This window comes from Nuphar pumila, chromosome 13 (assembly GCF_984573655.1).
Source record: "Nuphar pumila chromosome 13, dmNupPumi1.hap1.1, whole genome shotgun sequence".
Taxonomy (NCBI): domain Eukaryota; kingdom Viridiplantae; phylum Streptophyta; class Magnoliopsida; order Nymphaeales; family Nymphaeaceae; genus Nuphar; species Nuphar pumila.
In genome coordinates, this window is record NC_143261.1 from 75,315,960 (window position 1) to 75,337,424 (window position 21,465).

The following is a 21,465-nucleotide window of genomic DNA, read 5'->3' on the forward strand; positions in this document are numbered from 1 at the left end:
GGTGGTGATGGTGGTGGTGGTGGAAGAAGAGGAGGGAGACGAGGTTCAACTGCAACCTTTCGAAACAGAATTGAGAATGAGGAGAAGAAACGGAGACGCTACTTCCTGTAGGGATGGCTACACGAGAGAGAGAGAGAGAGCTGGAACGAAACGAAACGGAAACCGAGAGGATCGCGTCAGAGGCAACCCAACGAGTACCTTGGATGTCGTTCATCTCAAAAATGAACGACGCCCATCAAAACAGTGAACAAGCTCCTTGTGAGCTCTTCATTTTTAAACCATTCGTATGCCGTTCATCCGAAACGGGAGCTACATCGAAAAAAATAGTGGAGATGAGCATCTCATTAGTTCATCTTGAGATCAACGACATCTAAAAGTGCTTGGACGCTGCACTCTCACCTGATCTCGTCTCAAAAAAGAAAACAAAAAGGAAGGCCGCATTCGGCTAATTCCTACCTCAAGGGCATGTTTGAAAGTGAGAAAATAGTAGGGGGGGGTGGGCGGTCGCCCACCCCAGAATTAGAAACCCAAAAAAAAAATGGATCTCTCCATCCCCAACTTGATGTTGTCTGGGTTTGTCAAGCAGTCCAATGCAGGAGATTCGTGCAACTTCAAAAAAGACGTGCACCAAGACCTAAAATGTGAAGCACAACTAATATCACAAATCTCAGTATCAGGATTTTCTCGGCAAGGGAACATCTTGAAATAAATTAAAGATTTGCTTCATCCAGAAATCCTGAAAAAAAGGTAAATAAAACATGAAAATAGGGAAAGACCTTTCACTTTTACAATTCTCTCCGACGCCTACCTCCCAAATACGAAAGAAACCATGCCCAATCCAAACTGTATTTGTCCATAAAACTAGCCAAGCTCTACTTGTGGTGTCTCTGAACTTTCTATTAACGTCAGCTATCTTGTCTGAACATCATGGCAACTAGACTCGGCCATTTCACATATTAAGGCTCTGTTTAAGAGCATTTTTTTTATGACAAATGAACCCTCGCCAAGAACCAGGTCACTTAATGAGGCCACCTCCGTGCGATGTAAAACTCCAGATTGCGGACACGATCACCCAGCCTTACGTGCCCCAGCTGTGTTAAAGAAACAGCAACAGCCGTGTGACAGTCAATAGGGGCTATATTGTGGTTTCCTCCGTCTTCTCATGCTCTCTCTGCTGTTTGGGAGCTGCAGTGTTCCAAAAACACAAAACACTTCATTGGGAATGGACTTGGCAGCCCCAACATCACATTTCAAGAACATTCATCAAAAGATGCTTTTGGCAACTCCATCTTCAGACGCCACATTTTGGCAAGACCATATTTTGGTAGCACATGGACATGGTGTTTCCATCTCAGTGCAAGGCTCTCAAACATAGCCTAAATCCACAAAAAACACTGCAAATTTTGGTCCACGCCCAGTTTGAGATTAGTGAAATCAGCAAACAAAACACTGTCAAATGACAACAAACAACATCAAAATGCTTATTTAAGTTTTATGTCTGCACGAACAATTGTGCCTCCAGTGAGAAATTGTCCCCGAGACCCGAAGTCTGCCCACCCAACGAAAAACTTCTGGCTCCGCCACTGCTTGGAAGGGTGGAAAAAAATTTCCTATCAAAAGAAAATTTATGAACGAAGAGTACTGCCCACAGAAGTGAGAGAGAGAGAAACGCATTGTCTCCTAACAGAAGCACCACCTCTGCAGACTCTCTTTAGTCTCTTTCAATATTTTCAGCGAGCTCTTTTCTGAAGACCGATGACATTTCGACAGAGATTTGTCGGCATTCTAGTCTGCAAAGCCAGGGGTATTTCTGAATGTGAACGGAACTCTCTCTTAAGGTGGGAGACCTTCGGTTTACTGTCGAAAATCGATGGTTTTCGACGAGTAGAGTGTGTTTCTCGACGATAGAAGTGGTGTTCTTCTGAGTGCAGACATCGCATGGTTTTCTCGAGTTTGGTGAAAAAATCATGCATTTCTTTACTTGTCTTCTTCCATGCGGTGGCAGTGCGAGGAAGTCGTCGAGTTCCAGAACGATCTCTCTCCCAGTTCTCGTATGGGAGAAACTCGGCCTCAACCAGACTAGACTAAAAAAGAAATCGCATTTTTTTTCTTCTGACGAGATGTTAAGAGTCGGCTTTTTGATGGTTCAAGTCGTCTCCACTAAAAAATTGCCCCATTATAGTAATTCGGCACTCTCGTGGTGTCTTCTGTCTTGTCTTCCACCACCCCCTCTCATTTTTCTCATTTTTTTCATTTCATTTTTCCCATGTTACACAAACAAGTGAAAATTTTTCATTTAGAAATTTGATCATATCAAAACTTCTTATAGGCAAAATTTTCTTTTCTTACAAGAATTTTTCTTGATTCCAAATCGATCGATGAAAATTATCGACATTTACACCCCAAACCTCCAAGTCGCTTCTCGTTAGGCTAAGTCAAGGTTTCTTGTTCAGGGTTATTTGTAAAAACACGACTAATCTTTTTAGTAATTCAAATTCACACATGGAGTTTTTCATAGAGGCAGACGTGTAGAACATGAAGTAGGAATGGAGGATGTGTTCAGCCTAGTAAATTCTAATCATGTAAGCCATTTTTAGCCTAGTAACCAATGTGTTATTTGTCAATTATGCAGGAGAAGAAACCACAGAACCAAAAAATGTTATAATATACCAAAGGTTTTGGTGGCAACACTAGGCATGGGCACGTATATAAGCACGTAGGGCTTGTATTCTCGTATGTGTCGGCATCACTTAGCATCGGAATCTGGTGCAGTTGCAAAGACTTAAGTACCCTTTCTTGCTATTCTTGCCATGAAACGACGGTTCAAGAAAATAACAAAAATGACCTCCATTCAAAAAAAGGAAAATGATAGTTCGAGAAAAGGACAAAAATGTCCTCCATCCAGAAAGTCAAGTATGATGCTAACTCTTTCAAGTCCAAACATTCCATTTTCGCCCTAAGCAGTAAACTTTTGCGCCATCTGCTGTAACAGGAGCTCCCTTTGATGATGCAAACTTTGTCGTCGTCTGCTGACACCGAGGAGCAGCCTTTGTCGTCGTCTCGAGTTCAGGTTTCCGCCTTGGTTTTTAGCTTGAGTTACAACACATTGCCACCTTCTCGTTTCTGCCTTGTGTTACAAAACATTCTCGAGTTTGCGATCGACTGGTTCGATCATTGGTGGGCGTCATAGGAGTATTTGTCGACCATCTCTTTTTATAGTCTTCTCTTCTTTTTCGTTGTTGTTGGGCATTATGGAAGAAAACAATAATGCACAAACATTCCAACAAGTGTCATTAAGGCATCGTGAGTATCTTTCCATGTCATCATGCTATCGTTGAAGAACGTATGTCATCGTGAGTGCCATTAAAGCATTATTTTGTTATTGCATGAGAATCTTGTCCTTTCAATGATTGGAAACTTAACGATATTTGTAAGACGCTAAGACCTGTTGACAATAATGCTTATTTACAGATTCGAGGAAGGGCCTCTACCCCATTCGGTATCCTTCATTCACTCAGTATATGCAATGTATCGCAAATCGCGGTTGTAGTAACATACTACCAATTTGTGAGATATTGTTTTGTTTGTTAATATCAATTTGTAAGCTATTATGCTGAATTTTTGTATCGATTTGTAATATAATTTGTGATATGTATATCGATTTGTAAGATATTATGTGTTTTATAGTGTCGATTTGTAAGCTATTATGCTGAATTGTTATACCGATTTGTAACATATTATTTGATATGTATATCGGTTTGTAAGATATTATGTGTTTTCTAGTATCGATTTGTAAGATATTTATAGAAAGACTTTTAAAATGTGTGCACACAGAAATACATTGTTACGCGCTTGCGGTGGTGATTTTCATATTCAAATCGTTGCTCATTTAGCGATTTCTATTAAAATCGCTTCACAACATCATGGATATAATTAAATCGCTATCGTCAACACACATATATGACAAATTATTTCTTTTATTAGCATGGTAAGTAACAACTTGATGCATAGTATAAGTAAATAGCAAATCATTGTGTAGCTTGCATTGTTGAATTAAATTCTGTTTTTAAATTTTATGTTTTAGTTTGATTAGTTAGTGGATGGCATAATCATGTTTTATATTTTTTGTTTTAACGTGTTTTGTTAAAGGATAGCATGTTTTAAAAATTTTGCAAAGGATTTTGTTGATTTTAAGCATCATGTAAGCATGTTGTCATACCTATGTATGCACATGAATTTTTTGCATCTGAATTTTTGTTTTGAATGTGTTTTAAGCATGTTGTTATAGCTATATATGTGCAGAAATTTTCTGCATCTCAATTTCTGTTTTGAATGTGTTTTTAGCATGTTCTTATAGCCCTTAAGGTGCAGAATTTTTCTACTCATATGGTTGTGTTTTAAAAGTTTATAAGTATGCTATTTTGACCACGTGTGTGAAAAATTTTTCTGCAACACAATTCTTGTTTTTTGAATATTCATATGTTGTTTTTAACCAGTATGTGCAGAAAATTGCTGCACTTTATTTGTAGTTTTAGGGTGCCTATATGCATGCATGTTTTAAACTCCTATGTGCAGAGATATTTTTTGCACTTTATTGGTTGTTTTTGTGTGACATTTAAGCATGTTTTTAAATATCTTGAGCAAAGAATTTTACAAGTTAATGTTGCTTTGTCTCTGTGTCTTGTAATCATGGTGTATTAGTGTCCTTGTGCAGAAAACTTTGCAAGTATTTTGGTTGTGTTTTAAGTATCTTAAAAGCATTTTGGTTTTAATCAAGGTGTGCAGGAAATCACTGCAGTCATAATGTTGTTTAAGTGCCTTATTAAGCATGATTGATTTTATTCCTTGTACAAAAAAAAATTATACTTATATTGGTTGCTTAAGTGCCTTCTTAAGCATGACTGATGTGGCTTTTAAAACAAATATAAATAAATATATACGATGGATTAATGTGCCAAATTTGGTGTTCTGGTTCTAAGTTTTTTTTATTGTGATGAAAACTTGAAACTTTTGACTAGCAAGTGGGTGGATACAACAATACATATGACATTACACGTGTTGTAAGGGCCTGAAAGACGAAGTTTTTTCTTGCAAGAAGACATGAGCTCTCATGGTGAGAATGTGAATGGTTTAGAGATTTTGAGGGTGTTGACCCTACGTACTTAGGCTTGGTATGAATTATGACATTATGCATATGAATGACATAAATAAATTAATAACCAATTGTACTTTTGTCATGCTTTGAAAGTTGAGGCGACATTACTTGTCAAATGTGAACGAGTTGCACCAACCCCGTGGGAGGTAGTTAGGTTTTATTTATGGCAAAGATGAGCCTTGTGCAATCTTATCATAGGGTCAGTTGTAGACCCATCCCCCACCACAGGGATTAGGGAGCAATGGACTCTAATACTAAAGGCAGAGGTGGAGTTGAGATTGTGTGCCTTAGTAATGCACTACATGACCACAGGGAGAGTCACGAGGTTTTGAACTCTAGGTCCCATAGAGAGGGATGCCTTGACGAAGGATCCCAGATTTGAGGGCAAGTGTTTTGGTGTTCCCCAAGGGTTAAAATAAACAATAAAATGGTTGAATGAACACCCTCTGGTCAGGCCAAGGGTGCCCAAATTGCTAGGAAGTGGTGCCCCCATGGTGGTAATCCGAATAAGAATTTAATGGTGTGTGTGAGCATGACACGTAATGCAAAAGCCACTAAATGAAAATATTAATTAAAATATTCATGCATTTAAACATTCATTGTATGAGTGGTGGGTTTGGTGCATCTAGGCACCTAAGGGTCGACTTCTTAATGTTCATGCTAGCATGTTGAGTACACATGAAGGTCGATGCATATAGCTAATGATCTACTATTTTTGTTTTAAATCTTGGATTATTGCCAAATGGGTTTTTCAACTGTTTTTGCTATGCGACACTAGATAAGAGATTGTGTCTAGGGGTGAAATCATACTGATACTCATGTTGTCTCACTTCTTTATTTGATTTTTTTTTTCAGGTGATCAACGATAGGCGAAAAGGACATGTAGGATACAGGAAGCTCGAGGACATCAAAGGACACAACTTGAGATTGCTTTTATGTGGAATCTTATAGTTTTATAACTCTAATGTTACTAAATAAAAATTTTGTATAAACAAATCAACAATTATAAATGAAATTATGGTTTTTGCCAAATTGAGCAAAAGTCTTTTTTTGTAGTCATTTTCTGAGACCAACACTTTGGAAAAAAGTTTTGTTAAGTAAAAAGGCTTTCTCTATGCTTCATAAAAGAAAAGAAAAAGATATTTCAATATATATATATATATATATATATATATATATATATATATATATATATATATATAATTTCGGGCATTACATTCATACTGAATTGAACCACGTAAAAATGGTTTGTCTTGTGGTTTTTTGTGTGTGCATGTGTTCTATGTTTGGGAAATAATCATACTGTATGAATAATTTGAGACATTTCTCGAAATGCCTTACAATTTTCAATATTATCCTCATGTCTAAAACCATAAATAGCCAGTTTTGGAATGTCCTTTCGACCATTCGAATGCGCAAAACTCATGAAGTTCACATGAAATATCGCTTGGTTCGTCAGGAGCTGCAAACTCTCACATAAATGAGGTTCACATATTTTTTTGCGAACTTCATGAAGTTCGCTTAATAATATTTATGAACATCCTGTTAAACTCAAACATCAAAACTTCACAAATGCATGACTAAGTGCACACATATATAGTAAGTGCATGTAAAAATATGTGCAAACATCCTTTTAAACTCAAACCTCGAAACTTCACAACATATATCTCAGAAGTTTGCACAAAAATAAGTATGAACATCTGGTTAAACTGGACCTCATAACCTCACAAATACCTGACTAAGTGTGCTTATATATAAGAAGTTTGCATAAAAATAGGTGTGAACATCCTCAAACCTTGAAACTTTGTTAATATTTGACTATGTTCACATATACTTCAAAAGTTCAGATAAAAATAGGTGTGAACATCTTATTAAACTTAACTTCGTAACCTTGCAAATATACTACTTAGTCAACATATACCTCACAAAGTTCACATATACATATGAAGTTCGCACTTTTTAACAATTGGATATAAAAACCGATTCACTGTGCCCGATGGCTATTTTCATATAATTTTTTAGGATTCTTTGTGGTCCCCAACAAGCTTTTCACCGACCACTTTTTTGTCAACTATTTATGGCAATTATTTCGGAGGCACTTCATCCTCAAGTATTCTGGAATCATCGACGATGATTTTTTTTAAGCACATCTTTGATGGTTAAACCAGTTATTTTTTTGAAACAATGATTTTTTTTTATTTGTTTCAACAATTTGTATGCCTCTATCCTCTAGTTTTGTTGTGTATATATTGTGTATCTTGTATGATAAACATCGTATGTTGGAAACATTATTTGATTTTCTTTGTTGTTTTCTTAAGGATTTAGGTTTTTGCATTGTTAATAGGTTATTATGTATGTTGTTTACAATGCCTTTTCAAAACCCTATGTCTTGTGTCTCTATTGGCCTCATATTTACTTATATTTTCTTATTATTGTAGAAATTTTTGTCGTGTTCTGATATAACTAAAAAATAGTTTATGGTCCATGAATTTCTACGGGCAAATAAAATCAATTTTCTTTGAGATATCACTTAGATATGCAAGCTAATACCCTCTGGCATGACTGTAAATTTTTGAAGACTCTGATATGCTCGGTAGGATGGTCTAACAAACCCAATAACAACACTAAAATTCTGCTATATACAGTCCTTGTTTGGGATATGTCACGTCTTGTGAACTTGTCTTGGTCTGAATCTTATACTTATGATATAGAATGCTAATAATGTATTTTTTAATATGTGGTGTTTCATGTTTATGTTGTATGCAAATATGTTTATGATTTATGCATGATGATATATGAGACTGCAAGTTAGTATATGAGTTTGAATATGATAGATGGATCATGTAGTGTGCATTGACATACATGTGATATTTTATATTATTCATGGTTCATACTATGTTGGAATGGGTCACATGCATCATGTAGATAGGTATATGACATGTGATGTGTTGTAAGTCATGTAAGGCATGCATTTACTGGCTTCATGAGTGAGTTAGGTTCAGTGAAACCATGAGTACTAGTGAGCACCAAGTTTAATATATGATTGATATGCTCATACACACTTAAGTCTCACGAGACACTGTTGGCTCAAAGATACCCATATGGGGTATGATCACGAACTTAGTTTTTAATGACTACAAATGACCCATGTTATGTTGTAGTCCTTCGTAGGGGACTAAGCTAAAAGAGTCATAATGTTGGGAGCACTTATACAACCTTAAATAAAGAACAACTGATATCATATTCAGACCATAACTACCTTGGAGAAGGTGGTCGGTACACACGACCAAAAAAAATGTTGATGCGTTTTAAGAGCAAAGGCATCTTCATTGTGTTTCTTATCCTCGCACGTAGGGACCTAGGCTACAAAAAAGGCCTAGGTAAGTAGTCCATCACTCTATAGAGTAGGAATCAAGATTCTACATGGTTAACTGTGGATTCACAAGGTAACAAACCGTCCTAGTGAAAGTTCACACTCTTCAAATTTTTAGAAAAATTAAAATGCATAAAATAATAAATACCCTGCGTGATTGTTGAGTAAGAGTTAAGTTTTGGGAGTGTACTCCTGGGTAAGGAAAGAAAAACAATATAACAATGCATTAAAAGTGTTGACAAGCACATCACTTTCATGAGTTATATATATGTTTATGAATTCCATTCAGATTTTATGATTTCATACATAGGTGGTGAATAGTGACATACTTGGTTATATAATTGCCTATGATCTGAATTTCTAATGGGTGTGGTTTTAGGTGCTCTAACTTGTGGGTAATATTGGTCAATTGGGAATACTTGTGACCTTATTGCGATGTGAAATCTTGACTCATATTGTATATGTTTGTATGTCATAAATTTTTCATGTTATAAATATTTTTTATTATGAAAAGATATGAGATATGTAATGTATTCTTCATATGCTTATGCTATGTGATACATTCTACTGTGGTCATTGTTAATGTTTCTACTTTTAACATTTTTAGGTAACAAGTAAGTTGGTTGGTGATGGTGGGAGGCTTAGAATGATGCCCTAAGAGTCACATTCTTTTTAGGCTTTTAGAAGGAGTTGAATTATTTTTATTAATTATGATTTGAACATTTCATTGAATTTGTAAACTTTGATTAAGTAAGACAAGTACTTTGAGTTATTTCAATTCAATTAATGGTTTGATTTAATTAATTTTAGTCTTACACGTGCAAGTCGAAAATTGTAACCCACCCAAAACTTGAACCACATTTAAAAGAATTTTTGTTATATTTATTGAAAATCATGTAAAGGAAATTTTAGAAAAAAAAATCTTTTATTTTCGGTTTAAAAAATTAGAGCGTTATATTTGCTGCCCAACCCAATCCGTACTTCAATGCAATTGAGTTGGATCTATTTTACCGGTTCAAATCATGTTCAGCCGACATACTTTGGTGAATCTTGGGTTTAAAATTTTAAAAACCATGCTACTCATATCTTGCGAGTCCAACCCAAACTACTAAATCCATTAAACCATGAATCAAGGTCCTATCCAACAACCCAAATATCACTAAGATTTTGAAATATTGCGATTGATCTTGTAACTTTTTTTTTTTTTTTTGAGTTTTACTCGGAGAAACCAACACAGGTGCATAGACCTAGCCGCGCTGGCTCAGCCTGCCATACTACGGTCTCTATCCATGTCAGCATAAAACTCTGAGGACTTATCCCTCGACCCTAGAGAGTCGACAATCTTCAACTTTCACAGGGGACAACACCCATAAAATTTGAACCTAGATTGTCCGTCTAACAATCTAGTCCCCAACCCCTTGGATCTAATTGATTATAGTCAATCACTAAAATATGTCAGAAATATCCAAAATTTTTGAGTGTAGTGTGTATTTTGAAAACATCGTGACATTAATCCCATCACCTAATAAAGCACTCTCAAATGTTTATATCTACCTGCCATTTTCCTTAAAAACAAACATTTTCATTTTATCACGTGTTTTTTTTTCTCATCTAGAAAATTCTCGATGATAAAGTTGTCAATGAGTTGCGTTTATATCGGGTAATCAACCCGACTCAAACCCAAATTCCTAGGTATGGGAATGCAAAATGCCGACCTGTATAATATTCAGGTTGAAACCCAACCCTAGCGATATGCGGGCTGGGTTTGGGTTATGATTTTTATCGGGTACCCGACCCGATCCGATATTTTTGCCCGGTACCTTACACAATCAAAGTGTTTTATATGTATCTTAATAAAAAAATATCTGAAGTTACGCGGGTCCGTGTCTGAGATTTCATTTTTGTGACCCGACAAAACCCGAACCCTGGTGATTTGTTTTTCTGACTGGTTTAGATATACTTTAATGGGTCGTGTCCCAACCTGTTGACAGCTCTATATCCATGTTTTTGACATGGTTCCATAGGTTCCGATTCGGGTTATAACCGACCCGTTGCCAGGACTGCCACCGAACCGCCAAAAGGGTCAAGGAGGGATTTTTTTTTTTTGGGGGGGCGGGCTTACAGAACCCCTGCGATCGTTCATTTCTTCTGTCTGTCGATCTTGTTCTGTGCATCTTCCAACTCGACTGCTCGAAAAGTGTGCTAATCTCCTGCGAGAATGGCGAAGGAGAAAAACGAAACGCTATCGGAAAAGGACAAATCCAGAAGAGGAGGAAGAAGAAGCCAAAATGACAACGGAGGCTCGAGCGATGACGATTGCGAGAGGGAAAGGAGGAGGAAGAGCTCGAGGAATCACGGTCGGAGAAGGAGCCGATCGCCTTCTTCAGAATCGTCGGATCGTTCGGATTCGGAAGCGGAGTATTCTTCTTCTACGGAGAACTCGTCTTCTGGATCTTCGGAGGAGGAGGAGAACGAGGCCGAGATGAGGCGGCGGCGGAAGAAGAGGAGGAAGGAGAGGGAGCATGAGAAGGAGAAGGAGAAGGAGAGGAAGAGGAAGAGGAGGAGGAAGAAGGAGGAGGAGAAGGAAAAGAAGAAGAAGAAGAAGAAGAAGAAGAAGAAGAAGAAGAGCAAGGAGAAGTCGAAAATGGGGGCCGTGACGAACTCGTGGGGAAAATACGGAATTATTCGGGAGACGGATATGTGGTACGCAATCTCTCTCTCTCTCTCGTTCGTGTTTGGAGCCTGATTTTGGTTAACAAACTCATAATCTTCTGTGCAGTTTTTTTTTTCTTGTGTCCCTTTTGCTAAATCAGTTGTTTGTTGGGGATCATGAAATTCCTGCAAGAATGTAGCTCTAGTTTAGGAAGAAAACGCGTAGTCATATAGAAACATATTTGGAATGACTAATGAAACTCCAAAATGATGCAATGGTGTTTAAAGACTTGGTGTGGCTTTCGTATGAACTAGTGCCGTACTCAACCTCCTAAATGTGATCTGGTACATTTCCTTAATCGTTTGTTATTTGAAGATATTAAAGTTTTTTCAGTGGGGAAAAGTAACGCTAGTGATGAAATTGTTAATTGTTGCATTTACGGCATGTATAGCATTGTGTAGCTTTATGACTAAATCCAGCGAAAAGGAGCTTTCCGTGAAGAGAAATGCTAGTGTCATAAATCGGAATGTCTAGTACGGGTAACAGTCCTGTGGATGAGGTTGTTATGAACTGTCAGGTGAGAATTAGATAAAGCATGCCGTTTAAAAAACTTAAAACTGTCTACAATGTTGAGGATCAGATTGGGGCTTTACATGTTAGAAGCATAACGAGATTCAGGTGAACATCCACTGTTGAGTGTGCAGCCTCTAACTCACGGACTATTTAGATCAAGGAGTGATCGCCTTTTGATGGGGAATGGGTCGATGTGGTCTGGAGGTTTTGACAAAGTGAATTGATTGAGAGTTAGATAGTTAATGCTGGACCTAAGTGGCTTCACATTTAGGTGACGTAGTCTAGTTACCAGCAACTATCCAGTTCCTAGGTGAAGGGTGGGCGGTAGGTGAGTGTCAAGTGGGTCTAGTAACCAGAAAATTATCAGAAGATTTTCATATATGATGTCAATAAAATAGGAAGCAACTTCTTATAGCTATTTAGTTTTCACATTTAATTAAATTAAAATTTGCATTTAAGCATTGATTTCATTTATATCTCTAGTTATTTGTGTTTAGGGAGGCTAGCACCTACTAGCACATACTACATTTGACTAACCATAACGACAGTTTGTATTGTCTAGAGTGGATGAAAATATGTTCACTTTCGTAATTTCTTTTTGTGTCAAAGAAATCAAGAAGTGTGTGTTCACTTCTATTTGCTAATCTTACTTCTATTGGGCGCCTGTAACTTTATGATGCTCTAGTTTTTAGTTGAAGTGTCCTACACTGTTGGACACTCACGTAGAAGTGTGTCATTAGGCTTGAAGATCTTGGTTTTCTTGATTGAAAAATATGCTAAGGTTACTTCAGTTAATCTTGTATGAAATGGGCAGATAGTACTTTGTTAAATTTAATCTCTTTCATACTTCATCACCTTTGTGTTTATAATTTATGGCCCAAACACGTCTTACTCATTTATAAGTAAATAAATAAATACATAAGGTTAAATGAATTATATCTATTTTGGCATTTTTGGTTTTTATCGAAGGTCACTTATCAATCCCATTGTATTATGTTTCCTCTAACATCTCTTTCCCATGAAGCACCTAAATATCTATTTATTTGACCTTGTTTCGATCCAACATTAGTTTCATAATATGTCCTTCCTTCACATATGTTTCTTTCACTATATTGCTTTGATCTCCTATAAGAAAGTTTGGACTATTACTTGGGCCTTAATTGAAAGTGCCCAGAAAAAGACTTGACGACTGACCCGATTGCTAAAGCAGCTAAACATCATTTGTCTTAGTTATAGCAAAGTGATATTGGTAGCAAAGGCAATGCCTAACTTAATTTTCTCTTAAGATTGTAACTCTTCCTTTCTTGGAGGTTGTGAAAATGTTAGGGACAAGATGCAAACACATTCATGTTTTAGATAAAGGTCCCTGTTTTTAGTACTTGTCACGAGAATAGGCTTGGCCCCAAGAATCATTTACTCTTTATACCATAACTTTATACTCCTTTAAGTTGTCCTTTCTTTATGTGCATGTGGAGTTGAGTTCAGATTATGGAAGATCTAAATATGCTGTTTCTTTTGAATAATCTCTATGCTTATCTTGATTTTTATGTGATTTTCTGCCATCCCTCCTTATCTCAGCATCCCTTGTTCTGGTGCAAATAACCATACACTGTAGTTACCATGCTTCACCAAATAGGGAAAGTAGGATTCATATGGCTGGGCAATCCATCCCTGTGCCTTGTATTTCCATTAATTGGGTTTCTTTTTAATGGGTTATTTATGCTATACTGGAATGCTCTTGTTAAGTGGTTTGTTGATGTCTAATCTTTTCACTTGTTCTCGATATGCAGCTAATGTCTTCATTATTGTCTTTGCTTTGAAATTTCTACTTATTTGCTGTCTGAATATTTATATCAAATTGAGGTTTACTTATTTGTTTTGTTTCTGCTTTCTTTCTCTTAGGAACAAAAGGCCAGAGTTCACTGCATGGTTAGCTGAAGTAAAACAGGTATTTTGTTCTCTTTTCTTTTAGCTACAATATAAATGAGCATATTTGCTGCAGTCTTGGTACTAATATTCAATTATGAAGTAGCTTTTTGATTTTTTGTTATTTAAGTGTTGTCACCGGATTTTATTGTGTAAAATATAGCAAACCTAACATCTGGATGAGCTACATCTGCAGGTGAACTTGGAAGCACTGCCCAATTGGGAGGAAAAGCAAATGTTCAAGGAGTATGGTGCAACCTCTCAATTAATAATTTTGCATTTTATTTTACTTTTTTACATTTTGGCTTGGAATATCTGTTAAAGTATGTAAATACGTGCATGTTGTATATATATATATATATATTTATATATTATATTATATGTATATATGTTGTATACATACATACATATGTACATGTACATATACACATATATATGTATATATATATATATATATATAAAATATATATTTCTTTCTTTCTTTCTTTCTTTTTTTTATTCTTTGTATTTTTTTTAACAGTCAACACACGACTGACTGGACTAGGCTAGAGGTGTAAAACCCTCAGAAAAAAAAAATGATTCGGGTCGGATTCGGACCCGATCTGGACCGACCCGAGGCCACCGCTTCTCTCTGCCTAGTAAAGGCAGCGAGGCAGGGGGGTGGGGGGGTTAAATACGAAACCCCTTTCTTCTCTCATTTTCTCTTCACTATCCCTCTTTCCCCTCTCGCTCTCTCGTTTCTCTCTCGGTACCCGACCCCCTCTCACACTCTCCTTACGTTTGCCGAGCAGCGACCTTCGATGACGGCGTCGACGACATTCCCTCCGACAACCCACCGCCTCTTTCCCTCTATGTTTCTCGCTCTTTCTCGCTCGTCTGCCAACGCCGCCGACGCCGCCGACGACCTCCTGTCCGACAACCCTCAGGTGACCACCCCTCACCTTTGCTGTTGACGGGATCGACACAGGCAACCCTTACCTGAGTTCCCTTCCGGAAACCCAAGGTCGTCAGCCCAAGTGCGCACCCCTCTGCCGCCTCCTCTTCCCCTTTTATTTTCTTTTCTTCTTCTTTTTCCTCTACTTTTCTTCTTCCTTCCGTCGACCGACAGGGGCAAAAGCCTCTGCCTGTCAGTCTTTTATGACAGCGAATGGCTGTTTGACAGAGGCTTTAGCCCCTGCCACTTTGCCGACAGGTTGGCAGGGGTAAAACCCCTGCCCCCTGTGAGAAGGGTTCTGGCAGGGGGTTTTGGGCCCCCTGCTTGCCCTTTTGTTTTCACCAGGGAGGGTCGAGACCCCTCCCTATCTCTTCTTTTCCATAGGGAGGGTCGAGCCCTCCCTGTCTCCTTTTTGTTGCGCAGGGAAGGGTTCGACCCTCCCTGCCTTTGTTTGTTGCGGGGAAGGGCTCGAGCCCTCCCTGCCTTTGAGCTACACAGGGGAGTGTTCGACCCTCCCTGCCCTCGTAGTACACTGGATGTGGGGTCGAGCCCCCTCGTCGGTCCCTTGGTATTAGGGGAGGGGTCGAGTCCCTCCCTGCTTGTCAATTACATAGGGGGAGGGGTCGAGCCCCTCTGCTTGTCTATTACGCAGGGAAGGGGTCAACTCCCTCCCTGCTTCCCTGTTTCGCTGGGGAGGGGCCGAGACCCCTTCCTCTCTTGGTTTGGGCAGGGGAGGGACTGAGCTCCCTCCCTGCACCGTCTTCTTTAGGGCAGGCGCATCGCCCCTGCCTTCGCCAATTTTTGGCAGGCAGGAGCGAAGCTCCCTGCCTCTGTACTTTTTGACAGGCAAGGGCGAAGCCCCTGTCTCTCTCCTTACCTTCGTCAGGTAGGGGCGCAACCCCTGCCTTTGTCTGAACAATCGACAGGTAGGGATGCAACACCCTACCTCCTTGTTCTTGTTGACAGCGGGTCAGCAGGGGCTCGCAACCCCTGCCCCTATTTCTTGCACGTAAAGCAGGTTCGCCGGGGGCACGCTACCCCTGCCTCTGCTTCTTTCACGTCAGGATAACGACAATGCCCCTGTCCTCTCTACCTTTCTGTTTGAGATAGCATGTTGACGTCTCGCTTTTGCCGCTCGTACGACGGATCCCGCTTGCTCCCTGCGACCCGAGCCGTCCATCGCTTACACCCGTAGGCGCCAACAATCTCGCAACTCCCCAAGGTAGGGGAAGATTGCACGGAGGACTTGGACAATTGAATTGAGTTCAATTAACTAAAAAGGACAAATAAATAAATAAAAAAATATATGTATATATATATATATATATTTATACGAGTACGCATTTAACTCAAGGACGCGGTTTCACGATCCTTGTCCTTTACTTTCTGTCATGTCTTTTCTTTGCTGTCGCGCTTTGTGCCCAGGCTCTTGCTTTTGCAAATGTTTTGTTACTGTTTTGCCATTGCAGATGACACTCAAGTTTTCGCTCATTGCATGTGCTATAAAGGCATCTTCGTGGAGGATGCAAGGAGCATTTACCGCTCTCTCTCTCTTGCGGTTAGAGTTGAGTCGGGGGCTTAACGATACATCCTCGTCTAAGGAGAGGGATCCCTAGCAAGGATCCTGGCTTTTCGAGTGAGCAGTCCTGCAAAGTATACTTGAGAATTTAGGGAGCTGCGCAAAAGCATCAAAGACTGCCCAAATCGAAGTATTTGGAAGGATGTGATTGGCTGGTTCTGTTCATCTATCCGACATATCTCGGGTAACCTCGAATTGGGGCTTGAGCGAACTTCTTAGCAGGGGTTCTGTAGAGAAACCCATATCCCGTTTATCGAGGCCAGTATCGAGTCATGCGAGACATGTAAATACCACAATAGCGGATGAGATTCTAGAAAATAGCATGCCAAATGTTGGCACAAGCTGTTGGCTGTTTCAAAAGTTAAAAAATGTCAAAAGTAAAGTTTGAGAAACATTACATCTTTGCGAAACACTTCTGCTGATGTTTCTATTGAGGAACTATATCCCTTTCATCCTAGAGTACTTGTAGTCGTGCACTGCACGCTAGTACTGCGATGATCGGATGAGACGGTCGTGCGACCTCGAACAGTGCTAAATGCACAATGCTATAAACACATAAGAATGTGATCGCCTTCACAGGCAAGATGCTCGAGTGACTGAAAGACCATAGCATGTAGAATAGGTCGTTAGTTAAGCAACGCCTAACGCACCCATTCGCTCTTTGGTTTCTATCAAGGGAGAGGATGGATCGGTATAAAAACTCCAACGGACAAGTTGTTAACAACCACTCCACGGGCAATGATCCGGCCTCCCCAGTCATTGGAGTTAGGGGAAGGGACTACCAGGCATTATCCTAGGTGTTAGATCCCATGAATTTCTGCAGAAGTTGGATGCATCCGTTGCCAAGTAATTGCTTTTGGGGAATCCTCTCTTGGTTGAAAGCCGCCCCCTTAGGAGCAGACTCAACTAGCTATTCGGGTTATTGAAAATACATAGAATAACAGACGCCCGAACTAGTCTCAATTGTTTCTACGATTTGTCTGCGCGTACCCATAGGCTAGTAATGTAACGACCCCAACTCATCCCCTTTGAAAATGCGGTTTTTTTTTTAACAGTGCGGAAAACTTCCCAAAGACCCGGGGTCCTCACAGTTCCAATTCAAACTGGATAGCCATAACCCACAAAAGAACTTGCAATTAACATTCATAAACTAACCAATACCTTTATTCATGAATTAAGAACAAATCTCAAAACAAAATGTTTGACTCAACAGAACGTAACGTAAACACTGATGAAAATAAGCAAATGTCAAGAATACTAGACTGAAAAAAAAAACCAAAATAAAGAGCCACTCTGTCCACAAAGAAGACTGTCAAAACTCATTGTGACTCATGCGCCCTTACAGTAGCTGTCGACTTCATTGATCACTTGTTCCTGCGAAAAACCAATGAAGTAGGGTGTCAGAATCGAAATCCTGAGCACAACTACTTCTTAATGAAACAAGTGAGATAAAGAGTTAAGATGAGATATCATGCAACAATTGAGGGAAATACATACAAGACAGTTTATAGCATTTGGGAATTTATTCATGCAACAATCATAAATGCTAAACATGCAAAGACAGTAAAGCAGTAGTATGTACTAAAACTTAAACATGCAACAAGAAATAAACATTCAACACTTACCATCATGTATTGATTAAGGAAACCATTAAGGTATGCATGATCTAATGCATATCAGGAAAATGCATGTCTATTGTGCAATGCATGAATCATTTTATTATCTTCCATTTAAGTCTTTTGTTTCCTTATGCATGCCCTATTAAATGCATACAACTTTAAGTTTTTCTTTTTAATTACCGTTGCCCGCGGATACACCAAACGGGTACAAACCCCGAGGTCAAGTTAGGTTCTCAGGGTAGCTTAGCACACAATTTGTATTTTATTACTAGGTTCCAACTTAGCCCTCGACCGAATCACCTTCGGAACATTAGACCTCCACATCTAATGTCGGAGACACAAGGGACACCCTACGCCCACAAGTGTCACTTTCTTGGTACCAAAAACAACAACTGTGTCAAAACACACCACCCTCAGGTAAAGTGGCGGACTCTCTCTAAAACCGTGGCCAGGAGAAAGAACCTCAATATCGGGTTCAGGGGACCAAATTAAGCACACGGAGTTTTGTATCCTCACAGTCTCCCCAAGACCGGATTTCCAAGATCCCCATTCTTCAGATGGTTGATCCCAGAAGGTATATTACACTGTGCTTTATTATTACTTTTTATTAAAAATTAATTTTCTTAAGTTTTGCAACATCACATGCAAAAAGAAAGATAAAAGCTCGCCTCTATCTCGCGAGAGCCATCACAGGAATCTGGCCTGTGGAAACATATAGAACAGTGCAATAAAACTGAAATATTAATAAAACATGATCTTTGCGATGCATTGAAATGAATAAGGGAAAACAATTCCACAGCTCGGGTTTACCAAACCCTCGATGATTCATTATGATCACCGAAGCACTAATGCAAGGATTATAATCATATGTATGCAGTGGTATTAACATGCCTGCAAGGTATAGTCATAGATGTACCAAATTAATCCATTGAAAATGAACATGAAATATGACATTCCCATATGCAAATTGAACTGCCCACGTTATACCCCTTTTCCTGTGCATATGCATGGTATGCGCATGCATGCATCTTTATGCAATCATTACCACATATGCTTCTAGCCATGAATCGTATTGAGATGGACAAAGAGCATTCATGTATTTATGTAGATGCAACAACACACGTCAAGTTCATCAATGTGTAAGCATGTTCTAATAGGCATGTAAACTACTTCAACTCCTAACATATAGAGAAATAAAAATGTAGGTACATAATTTATGCTCAAAATTTATCATGCATCAAGAGATTAGAATTTCAACTGTACTAATCACCCAACCAGGCCCTGTTTTCATATGCTAACACACTTATGTTATTCACATGATACAATTTCCACATGAGAAAATTCTGTATTTAACAGCCCAGCCCAGCCGACCTTGTCGGCTGGGTTTGACAGCATATACACAGGCCCAAAACAGGGACTGTGTATGCTGTCCGACAACATACCACGAAAGGGGAGCCATGTGTTCTTCTTATATAATTTTTTTTGTAAAACATCCCCTACCACGCATGTCGGTACCCAACCGATTGGATCAGCTGGGCCTGCCACGATCCTACCATTAGCACGCCTAACTCCCAGCCAACTGGGTGCTAGGCCTGGCGCACTCTGCCAGCATGCTGGCAGCCAGTCGAGTGCTACTCGACGGGGTGCCAACCTGCCAACAGTAACCCAAAAAGAAGAAAAACTGTTGGGTATATATATATATATATATATATATATATATATATATATATATATATATGTGAAAAGATCAAACCCAGCCCAGCCGACCCTGTCGACTGGGTCTGACAGCATATTCACAGGCCCAGTTTGGGGCCTGTGTATGCTGTCAGGAAGCCCACCTATACAGAATTTTTTTTTCTATTTTGAATATATATATATTTTTTTCAAAGCCAAGGCCCAGGCCAGCACCCCACTGACTGGGTCGACTGGGCCTGCCCCAGTCCTGCCAAAACCAACCACACACCCAGCCAAGCACTTGGCTGGGCCTGTCGGCTCGGCCAGCAGCTGGCCACTCGGCTGACTGCCCGTCAGCCAACCAACAGCCGAAACCCCCAAAACTAAACAAATTTTATATTTTTCTTTTTGTTACAGCCAAGCCCAGTCCAGCCGACCCTGTTGGCTGGGCTCAACAGCGTATACACAGGTCCAGTTTGGGCCTGTGTATGCTGTCAAAAACAACATCATAACAGATTACGCAAAAACTGATTTTTTTTGAAAGAAAAAATACCCAGCCCAGCCGACCCTGTCGGCTGGGTCCAATAGCATGTACACAGGTCCAGTTTGGACCTGTGTATGCTGTCAAAACAACAACATACAGGTTACGAAAAAACTGTTTAATGGATCTATCATCTATCCTTTTTTTTTGTTTGTTTATATTTTTTTTTCTGAAACAATAAAAATACAATATATATGAATGGGTAACAGTGGAAATCGACGGTCCACTGTTCCTCTATGGATTTCCATCAAAAGATGCATGGAAAATCCAATCTTTACCCTATTTCTCACTCGTTTCAAGGAGTACCCGTACCTTGACCACGATCGTGATAATGGAGGCTGCCAAAAGCTTGGGCTGAAGATCAATGGCCTCCTCTCCTTCTCTCCCTTTCTTTCTCCTCTCCTTCCCTGTTTCTCTCTTCCCTTTTTCTTGTTTTCTTCTTTTTTTTTTCTAAAGCCAAATGAGGGAGAAAGGGCTGCCCCCCCCTTCCTTCTCTTATTAATAGCTGGAAACTCTTTAGAGAGTTTCCAGAATTGGGTCTCTCAGTTTAGGGAGTTTCCAGATTTTTGGACTCCTCTACTTAACAATATTTTATTGACTTTTTGACCTTCCTATCCTAAAGATATGGAAACCTCTACCCTTTTTAATTAGGGAAGAGGGTTAACCCTAAACCCTCTTAACCCAAATCCCGAAATTAATTATAATAATTAAATTAATAAATTTATTTTTTTGAATTTACTTATTCTTAAATATTCAAAGGTTCCCAAAATTGGTCATGTGTCATAAAAATGTTGAGCTTGGATTTGGATCCGTATTCGGATCCAAGATCCAAGATTCAAACCCATACTCATACAAAAATTTGGATTAAGACTTGTATCAACTCCAGATTTTTATAGGACCTAACTAGGACCCAAATCCATAAAAATTTGGATCCTACACCTTGGATGCGATCCGATCCAATTTCGGATCCGTTTCAACAAACTGCTAAAATTTTAGAAAAACGTGATTTCTAGGCCAATCTGAACTCAGATTTGAAAAAGTAAAATACCATTGCGCTCAGAATTTCGAGGCGCATCCAATGATATATTACACGAATATCAAATTCCGAATTTCGCCCGAAAATAACCCGAATTTTGCTTGAATTTCGCTTGAATTTAAAGGTTGAAATTAAAACTCTTTGCCACACTTCGATTGGCTTGTCTAGACCCTGATGATGAGACTTGGGTCAAACCCAAACTCTAAGACCTTGGTCTAAAACTCGAGCCTCAAACGATATTCTTACCAGATTTGGCCAAATTTCAAAATTTTCATGAATTGACTAAGATCTGAAAACACGAGATCTTACAAGTAATATCGAAACATAAGTCTGTTCACATTGGTTGATGGGTCATAAGACTTTCGTGTGTTTTGGGTACGTATTTTTTGTCAAGTAAAAGCT

The 21,465-nt window shown here is 39.1% G+C and overlaps 1 protein-coding gene across 4 annotated transcripts in view; it reads left to right on the forward strand.

Annotated features, from left to right (window-relative positions):
* The first annotated feature begins 10,622 nt into the window (after positions 1-10,622).
* The window catches only part of LOC149818743 (uncharacterized), a 42,586-nt gene continuing 31,743 nt past the window's right edge, over positions 10,623-21,465 (forward strand). For 2 of the 4 annotated variants that reach the window (XM_089983978.1, XM_089983981.1), the window contains exons 1-3: positions 10,632-11,231; positions 13,657-13,702; positions 13,877-13,926. In XM_089983978.1, coding sequence (XP_089840104.1) covers positions 10,747-11,231; positions 13,657-13,702; positions 13,877-13,926 — 581 coding nt within the window. In that variant the 5' untranslated portion in view covers positions 10,632-10,746. Of the gene's footprint in view, positions 11,232-13,656; positions 13,703-13,876; positions 13,927-21,465 lie in introns of all 4 variants that reach the window. The other 2 variants (XM_089983980.1, XM_089983979.1) reach the window with 2 other exon arrangements.